Genomic DNA, 9,516 nt, shown 5'->3' with positions numbered 1-9,516 from the left:
TGCTTTACACAGTTGTCTTTTAAATAATACAGGAGAAAATAGAGTTACAAACAAAAATACACTTATACTGTCTTTTTTATTTACCTATGTTGGTACCTTTACTGGGGCTCTTTATCTTTCACATGAATTCCAGTTACTGCCTAATGTCCTTTCATTTTAGTCTGAAGGACCTCTCTTTATTATTTTTTGTAGGGTCAGTCTGCTAGTGATGAATTCTCTCCAGTTTTATTTACCTGGAAATGTCTTAATTTTCCCTACACTTTTGTAAGAGAGTTTTGCTGGGTAAAGAATTCTTCATTGATAGTCTTTTTCTTTCAGCATTTTTTTTTTTCTTTCAGCACTTTAAATCTATCTTCCCATTGCCTTCTGGCTCCCATGGTTTCTGACGAGAAACAAGCTGTTAATTTTATTTATGACACCTTATATAGATCACTTTCTTCTCTCTTGCTGCTTTTGAAATTTTCTCTTTGTCTTTGACTTTCAAGAGTGTGATAATGATGTGTCTAGGTGTCTGAGTGTATCCTACTTGGAGTTTGTTGAGCTTCTTGGATGTGCAGATTAATGTATGTCATCAAATTTGGGGAAATTTTTTGATTTCTCTGATACCATCCCCGGCAGGGGGTGGGGTGGGGAACCTCATTTTAGCTTGGCAAGGGTGGAAGTCTAGGCTCCCTACTTAGCCTTTGCTGGCATGAGTGGTGATGGGGCCACTGATTTTTCTGCAGCATTTGGCTGGAGTAGAGTGGTTATTGTCTAAGTATTCCATCTTCATAGGCTATCTCTTTCCTCATTCTTTGGCTTGAGAGGGCAGGCTTTTTGGAGGAGCTTTTTTTTTGTATGCCTCTTCCAGGTTGCCAGCTTCTTTGGCTGTAAACCTGAGCTATATGATACAAAAGAATACCCAAGGAACCCACCACTGTGTCATTCCTTGGATCCTGAGCAACCTAGCCAGTCTGCCTTTTTTTCTCCACCTTTTTGAGTCTTTTTTTTTTTTTTTAGTTGTTTTCAGTTGTGCTTTGCTGAAAGAATAGGGAAGCATGAAACTACTCCATCTTCCCAGAAATGGAATTGATTATATTTCTTTTTAGAAGGTACTTTTTCATAGCCACCTTATCTTGTTACATTTCTGCTTCCCCCACCCCCATTGTCTGTTCTTTTCACAAATGTTATTCCTTCATTAGTCTCATTGAGCATCCTAAATATGCTTAAAGCCTTTTTTTTTTCAGACTGTTCTATTATTTTAATTTCATCTGGAGTTAATTCATATTATGATTATTGATTTTGGTGGCCATTATTCTTAGCATTAGATGCCTTCATGGGCTTCCGAGTTTTGATTTTTAGGCTCAATTTTGGGTAAAAGTGTATCTTTCACTTTCTTTACCTCTTTGTGTACTCAACCCCCCTCCATCTTGGGGCCCCTTCTCCCCCTGGTCTAGCAGTTTGGGGTCACTCCAATGATGCCTGGTCTGCAGTACAGAAACATGTTTTATATTGGTGGTTCACAATTCCTGGCCCTCTGGGGTCTACTTGTCAACCAGGGGGCGTGAGATTAACGATACTGGATGTTCTCCCTTGTCCTAGGGCCACACCTTCACAGAAGGTGTTGTTGCCCCATGAAATGGGTGAAGAGATTTTTCAGACTCCTCTTTGACATAGGGGTGAGCACTCTCTCCCCTCATTTCAAATAGGAATCCTGGCTCTGTTTCCAGCCTTGTGTCCTCATTATACCTTGGGATCCAGAGTCCAGCAAGCCCATGGCTTTGTCCATACTTAGCAGTTTGTGTTTCTGGACCACAGTGGAGTTTATATTGCTTCTGAGCCCAGCCAGATCCTCTCAACACTTTATTGTATAGTTTATTGTTGTGTGTTTGCGGCAGAGAGCAGCACCTCACAGCCTGCATCGTAGCATTATCTGGATCTGAAGCCAAATACTCTGTTTTTCTTATTTTAATATTTATTTTCATCTTTATTTAGCTCTATTTTATGCAAGGTCACTTTATATCCTATTTGAAATAGGTGAAATACAAATAAATTATATATTTCTTCAAGTTTATGTTTCATCATTTCTCAAATCAAGGCGCACCTTATATTAAATGCATCTGAGAATTTAAGATGTACGGTGTCAACCACACTTGGAAATGCAGCAGACACTTCACTCATATACACAGCATCTGGTAACCTGCGGAGGTGCAATCCAGGCACTGAGGGCAGAAAAACCGGTGGGGTGACTCACAGGAGTGGATTTCTCTGTGTGTTTGGAAAAAGTGGGAGGGGTAGAGGGGTACAGGACAATTTCTGCATTTGAAATCACCGACCTCAGTCAAGATGAATGCAGCTCCTGCCCCCTTGTGAGGTGGGAGAACCCACAGAAGCAGTTTAAGGAAACATTGTCTCCTTTCTTTCCCCTCTTGCTTTATGTACTAGACATTTTCAGCTGGTCACAAAAGGTGCACTTTTTGTCACACTGGGGTACACACAGTTGTGCGCACAGCTAGACTATCTTTTCCAAGTACTGACAACCTCATGTTCCAATTCCCATTTTATAGAAGCAAAAACTGTAAAGGCATGAGTGAAGCCGACTCTGCCCAGGCCTGCCAGAGGGGTGCAAGTGGCTGCCAGTAGTTCGGCCTCCTTGAAGATGGTGTCCTCGAAAGACTGGCACGGTGGGCGTCTTTTCTCTCCATCCATGCTCCATCCTGGAATTGACCATTTAGAAGTAGCTCAGCAAGGTTAAGTGGGAAAGGCAACCAGATTCTGAGTCAAAAACTCATACACTTTGGCCCAGGAATTTCACTCCTGGGAAATTACCCTGGCAAAGCTGGCAGAGGAAGGGGCTGGGATTTATACACAAGTGAGGCTTATAAAACTTCCACATGTAAAATAAGATGGAGCTCTATCAAAAGGGGCATATTAAATAAACTGGGTACACGATTTCATTGGAACATAGGCAGTAATTGAAAACTATGCTTTTGAAATAGCTTTAATGGAAAATGCTCAAATTCAGTGTGCTATTAAGGTCGCAAAACATGTCATAAGGTACAGTAATTAATATTTATTTATGGCCGTGCCACGCAGCTTGTGGAATCTTAATTCTCCCACCAGGGATCCAACCCGTGCCTCCTGCAGTGAAAGCATGGAGTCCTAACCACTGGACCGCCAGGGAATTCCCAATAATTAATATTTTGTAATAGAATATATCATAGAAAAGTGACTGGATGGAACTAGAGAAATATCACTTTTTTCTCGCAGGTGGAGGGACTCTGAATATAAACTTTTTCAAAAAAGACTTCTCGGATATCAAAATTTTCTACAGTGAATATACACTACATTGAACTTGTATTGAAGTTACAGTATGTAAAGCAACCTTCGTTAAAAAAATTACAACCTATACAAAAAGAGCTTTACTATCAGTCTTAGAAAGAATTTAAAAGAAAGGAAAACACCTATCATAATAATAAAATCAGTCATCACTGATTGGCTGCTGAGGACAGGCACAGAGCAGTTGCCCGGGAGGCGGGGCTGGGCGCGCCATTTCCGGGGCGGGGCCTCGGCCGCGCGAGAGCTGGTGGTCTCCATGGCAACCAGCGGGGCCCGCGCGAGGCGAGCCTGGAGCCGCCACCGCTGCCGCGCAGGCCCCGCCCGCACCCTGGCCGCTCAGCCACCCGCCCTCCGCCGCGACCCCGGCCCCGGTCCCAGCTCGGCTTGTGCTCCCGCCAGAGGCTGCCCGCGCCTGCCTCCTGCCGCCGCCGCCCCGGCCTGACCTGACCGGGAAGCAGTTCCGGCGGGCCGCCGCCGCCGCCGTGACTCATCTGCCTGCCCGCATTCCCCGATCGGGCCATCTTGGTCGCGGCCGGCGCGGCAGACGGAGCCGCGGAGGAAGCCGCGGAGACCCAGGTACGCGCCCGCCGCCCGCCCCAGGCCCCGGCGCCGCCGCGGGTGCATCGGCCCTTTGTTCTGCCCCAGGTGGGCGCCGGGCCCAGCGTAGGGAGGGGGCCTCGGCGGGGGCGCCCGCCTCGCCGCCCGCTCTTTGCTCCTCCCACGCCGCGTCCCTTACTTCTAACCCCCGTTTCCGCAGTCGAAACCTTTTTTAAGCCATGTTTTCATCCTTCAGGGCCCAGAACAAGTCCACCCTCCTGTGCAGCCCGCCATGGCCTTGTGAGGGCGGCGATGAAGGAGCCGCATCCGGAGCTGGGGATCCCCAAGTGTCTGCACCCCCTGCCTGGTCTGGCTGTGCTCATCTCTCGGTCCGTCTGCCCTGCCTTCTTGTTTGGGCTTCTCAGCCACGCTGGGTCTTGAACCCTACCCTTTCCTTGATTTCTCTCTGGGTCTACCCAAGTTTAGCATCACAGGTGCTCAGGTTCTGGGATACCCAAACCCCCTTCTTCCGCTTCATCAGTCTCACCCTTTGGCCGACCTTTGGCCAACATGGTTCAACCCCAGACCGCAAAAGCTGAAACCCCAGCCTCTGCAGCTTCTACCAATGCCCAAATGGATGACGTCATCGACACCCTGACCTCCCTGCGCCTCACTAACTCCGCGCTGAGGCGGGAGGCCTCGACCCTGCGGGCAGAGAAGGCCAACCTCACCAACATGCTGGAGAGCGTGATGGCGGAGCTGACCTTGTTACGCACCCGGGCTCGGATTCCCGGGGCGCTGCAGATCACCCCACCCATCTCGGCCATTACCTCCAATGGGACCCGGCCGATGACAACGCCTCCAACCTCTCTGCCCGAGCCCTTTTCCGGAGACCCTGGCCAGCTGGCGGGGTTCTTGATGCAGATGGACAGATTTATGATCTTCCAGGCCTCGCGCTTCCCCGGAGAGGCCGAGCGAGTGGCGTTCCTCGTGTCCCGGCTGACCGGGGAGGCGGAGAAGTGGGCGATCCCCCACATGCAACCCGACAGCCCCTTGCGAAACAACTATCAGGGATTCCTGGCCGAGTTGCGGAGAACCTACAAGTCTCCACTGCGGCACGCCCGGCGCGCCCAGATCAGAAAGACTTCGGCCTCGAATCGAGCCGTGCGGGAACGGCAGTCGCTCTGCCGCCAGCTGGCCGCCACGGGCACGGTGCCCTGCCCTGTGCACCCAGCCTCCAACGGGACCAGTCCAGCCCCGGCCCTGCCCACCAGAGCTCGGAACCTTTAGGAATCGGCCACCACCCTGGTTCGTCTGCCGCCACCCAGGTAGCATACGCCCTTTGCTGCATAGAAGAAATGTCCGTACCACAGCATCGCCCTTGTTTGAAGACGTCCCTTCCTGCCTCTCTTGTTCCATAAGGACATCTGTCATTGCTCCTGGGCGCCCTGTGACCCACCTTGCTTCCTGGTATTACGTGCTAGCTTGGGACCTCCAATGCATGTTTCCCTTCTCTCGCTTGCAATTCCAGCTCTTCTAGTGACCACAGCTCTGCTGCTGGGTCACGCTGACCCCGCAACACACTTTGGACCATTTGGGCTGACCTTTCCCAGCCTGACCAGGTTCACAGACGCTCCTCTTACACGCTCTGCAGGCCCCACGGCAGCTCCCCACCTGGTTGCCCTGTTCTCAGTAGTGAGCTTGCTGATGACAGAAAGAAGCCCTTTTGGCCAGGTGGGTGGCTTGATGGGGGTACCTGGATAGGAGAGCCTGGCATCCTGCCCGTAGGTGATTGCCAGCCCTGCCAGGGCCCAGTGTAGCAGGCAGGGGCCTCGTCTCTGCTGTCAGCAGCCAAGGATCGCAGCTGGGAGTGTGGTTCCAGCGTTTCCGGGGGGCCAGCTTCACTCTGCACATGAGTATGCAGTCATTGTGCCCCATTGCTGCCACTGGGAAAGACTGATAATGCGGCCTTAGCGGGGAGCCCCCGGAGGCTGCACCCCCATCAATGCCTGGCTTTAGCTGCCAGTGTTCTGATAGCGCCAGGATCGGGGGGGGAATCCGGAACTCGCCTGCTAGGAAGGTCGTTGTGACTTGGGATCACTCGGCATTTCCATCAAGCCTCCACAGGCAGCACATACATGTCCATCCCTGCCCGAGACCCCCGGCAGGCTGAGGGTGGGATCTCGAGGCTCACTTTGCTGCCCTGGACCCCCTGTGGGAATCAGCAGTCCCCCCTCCTCTTTGCCCCCTGGCACTTGGTGGTGCGCTTGTCTAGCTTGAGACCTGTTCCCTTCTCCCTGCAGGGGACATGTGGCCTTCACCTCAGCCCCTTCAGTCACACACACGGTCTCTAGGTCTCCAAAGCCTCTGTGTAGCGTGTCCTCCCCAGGCCTGGGCTGTCCATCAGATGTCCAGCCTTTGTCCCAGAAAACATGGACTCGGGGCTGGAGACCCAACTCCTCTGGGACGCATCACTGAACCCTTAAAGAGAGAGGGTGTCTGCCTCTGCAGCCCCGGCCAAGGCCTTGCTGGCATTTGCAAAGGAAAAGAGCTGCGGACTGCCTCGGTCCTAATGCGGTGACGGTGCAGAGCTGGTGCCCGTGTTCTGATTCTGAGGGACAAACCTGTGCCTCTTCGTGGTGGGTGGCCTTGTGCTTCCTCACGGGGGACGCCCAGAATCACTTTCTAAATGAGTCTTGGCCAAGCCCTTTGGACTGTGGTGCTCCCGCCATATTTCAATGCCAAATGGACCGCATTTCCATGACCACCCGGGCGGTGGGAGATGGGCTGTCTTACCCTGGGTTCATCTGCCCCTGTTCTGCTGGTCCTGGCCTGACTGCAGGAGGACAGCCTCTGTGCACCCCTGCAGGCCTACGTCTTGGGACCCCCAGAGGTTGGCTCCTAGGACCCATCCCCTCTTCCTAAGAGTTTCGATGATGCAGGGGAAAGTGCGTTCCTGAAGCAACCACCGCCTACAAGGTCAAGGGTGATCAGTGGTTGCTGGGGTTCGTGGACCACTGCTGCCCACTCATCATAAACTCTGTTAGCCCAGTTGCCCTGCTGAACCACTGCCTGAACACAGGCTTCAGGCCCCCTGGATTCCAGCCAAGGCTGTTCAGGCGGGACCATGGTGCTCATTAAGCGGGAAGCGGGGGAGGGCACACAGTGGGCCACTCTTCTGGGGGGCGGTCCCTCCGGTGGGGGGGGTGTGCAGATCACTTGCACTTCCTGCTGTATTCTCTTCTGCCTGCCTGCCAGGTGGAGGTGCCCACAGCTGAAGGGGTACAATGACACCCGAGGAAAAGGAGGCCTGCAGGGGTAACTGACACCTTGAAGATTTCCACGTGGCCCAGCCCAGCCAGGGTAGGAGACCCAGCACGGGAACAGGGCAGGAACTGCTCGCCAACCCCTGGCTGTGCCCAGGTGGCGTTAGAAGTCCTACTGTGTCTGCATTCGTGCTGCATTTCAGCTGCTGCACATAAGCAGGCCAGAGCCGCCAGGCAAGGCTGGCCACGCTGCCTGCCTGCTCCCGTGACCGGCCCTCTGCCTATGGGTCGTCGTGCCCAGCCTGGGCTGCTGCTGCAGCTTCGTCGGGGTTGGTGATTTGGCTGGGTTTTACCTGTCGGTGCTCACGGTTACGGGCTGGGGACTGGTGCTGTTGGACGTCTGCGACCTTCTTGATCGCTTTCTCAAACTTGGAAACCGGAGTAGATGCGAGGCTTGGGGTTGGACTTGGAAGAAGCCCCACGCTGGGAGCCCCTGGTGGCTCTAGTGGAAGACACCCTAGTCCCCAGCTAGAGGGGATGAGACCCAAGCTCCACGCAGTCCAGAGCGAGAGCAAGTGCCTGGGAGGATCAAGCTGGAGGAGGCAGCGGGGGAGGGGAGCTGCTTTGTACATATTTGGGGTTTATAATTTCTCTAAATTTAAGAGAACAGGTGTTGATTTATTAAAGGGACAGGCAGTTAGTAGTGTTAAACAGTGCATGTGAGGGAAAGTTTTATGTTTTTCGTGGTGTTGACATTATTTGGACTATATTGTGTCTGTCTTCTGGTCTCCGTGGTACCCCATCTGGTAGGAAGCTTCATTGTGTAACAGGGCGTCGTTCGAGATCAGATTTAGAAGAAGGGGTGACCTCTGGCCTACTGTATAGTGTGACCTTGGGATTGACTTAATGTCCTGAAGCATTTTGGTGACTTCTAGGAAAAAGCCAAGACCCATCTCACTGGTCCCAGGTGAGTATATAATGAGGAAGTCATGACACGGAGCCCAAAAGTACCCCATGAAGATGCAGGTAAGACTTTCCTGATGCACGAGCTGCTGTTGTCAAGAGGGATAGAAGTACCTGCTGGACCATGATCCTGGCGGTTCGGCCTTTAGGAGCAGGAACAAATGTGGGGAGAGCTGGGCAGGTACTTAGGTTACCTTAAGGGAGCAGCCCCGTGACTGTGAACGAGCACACACACCGGGCCCAGCTACCAGGGGTGGAGTTTGGGCGGGAAGAGGGGAGAGTTCTTAGCAGCCGTCCCTACCATCTTGCAACCAGAGCTGTAAGCCTGAGATCCCTTCTGCTCGGAAAGCCTTAGGTCAGGGGCTTAGAGATGAAGACACGGATGGGGCTCTGGAGAAGGCAACACAGCACCGATAGTTGGGCCGGCAGCAAAAGCTTGCCTGTGCGGGGAGAGGGCTGGGGTTTAGGATAATTCCACCACCCACCACGTGTGGACAGAGCTGATGACTGGGGTGGTCTTGGGGTCCCAATGTCGGGTGTGGCCATTGGCAGAGCACGGACGCAGTAAAGTGGGTGGGGTAACACCGGCTCCTCACTGCAACATCAATAACTCCTTTGCATAATCAAGTAACAATGTCCTGGTTGTTTTCATTATCAAAGCCAACCTACACATCATAGAAATTTTGGAAAATAAAGTAGTAGAAAGAAGTACAGTTTTAACATTTGGGTGTTTCTCCTAGTCTCTCCCCGCCCCCTTCCCCCCATGGTTTCTCTGCTTTTTGTTTCAACATAGTTGTGATACTACCTACTGTAATGATACAATATCGTGTATTTTCATTTACGTCACGGGCGTTTCCCCGTGTTATTTCTAATTTTATGTTGAAAGGCCGTGTACCCCTCCGTCAAGCAGTGCCAATGGTTGATCACCAATGCTCTTACTAATTTTTCACCATTAGAAATTGATGCATATCTTTGTGCATAAAGTTTTCCCCAATGTCAAGTTATTTCCTTAGGGTTGATTCTCAGAGGTGGGATTTATTGAATTTAAGAATATGAAAACTTGTGAGGCCATGATTACATACTGACAAATGGTCTCCAGAAATGTTTGTATCCATTTACACTGCCACTAGCAAAGATAAATGTGCTCATTTTACCATCTTGCCAGTACTGAGTATTCTCATCTGGCCGAATACTTGCTAATCTGATCATGAAAAAAGTAACACTGTATTTTAGTTTGCAGTTTTTCGATTTCTAGCAAAGTAGAACATCTTTTCGTGTCAAGCAGTTGTATTTCTTTTGTGGATTGTCGGTGTGCTCTGCTCTTGTCTACTGGGGGTCTGATAAATTTGTATGAGCTCGTTATATATTAAAGATATTAACCTGCTGTGTGTCATACTCGTTGCACATGTTTCCACCTTTTTACTTTTTTGTG

The 9,516-nt window shown here is 51.3% G+C and overlaps 1 protein-coding gene across 1 annotated transcript; it reads left to right on the top strand.

Moving 5' to 3' along the window:
- Window positions 1–3,546: 3,546 nt before the first annotated feature.
- Window positions 3,547–8,804, top strand: RTL6 (retrotransposon Gag like 6). The gene is made up of 2 exons (XM_036866362.1): window positions 3,547–3,894; window positions 4,112–8,804. Exon 2 carries the CDS (start codon window positions 4,426–4,428, stop codon window positions 5,143–5,145), a length of 720 nt encoding a protein of 239 aa, XP_036722257.1. The 5' UTR covers window positions 3,547–3,894; window positions 4,112–4,425; the 3' UTR covers window positions 5,146–8,804.
- The last annotated feature ends 712 nt before the right edge of the window (window positions 8,805–9,516 follow it).

Source organism: Balaenoptera musculus, chromosome 10 (genome assembly GCF_009873245.2).
Source record: "Balaenoptera musculus isolate JJ_BM4_2016_0621 chromosome 10, mBalMus1.pri.v3, whole genome shotgun sequence".
Classification (NCBI taxonomy): Eukaryota; Metazoa; Chordata; class Mammalia; order Artiodactyla; family Balaenopteridae; genus Balaenoptera; species Balaenoptera musculus.
This window is presented reverse-complemented; position numbering and strand designations above follow the sequence as displayed.

Bases quoted from the DNA above. Each gene is read 5' to 3' on its own strand.
- RTL6 (XM_036866362.1), top strand. From the start codon at position 4,426: ATGGTTCAACCCCAGACCGCAAAAGCTGAAACCCCAGCCTCTGCAGCT.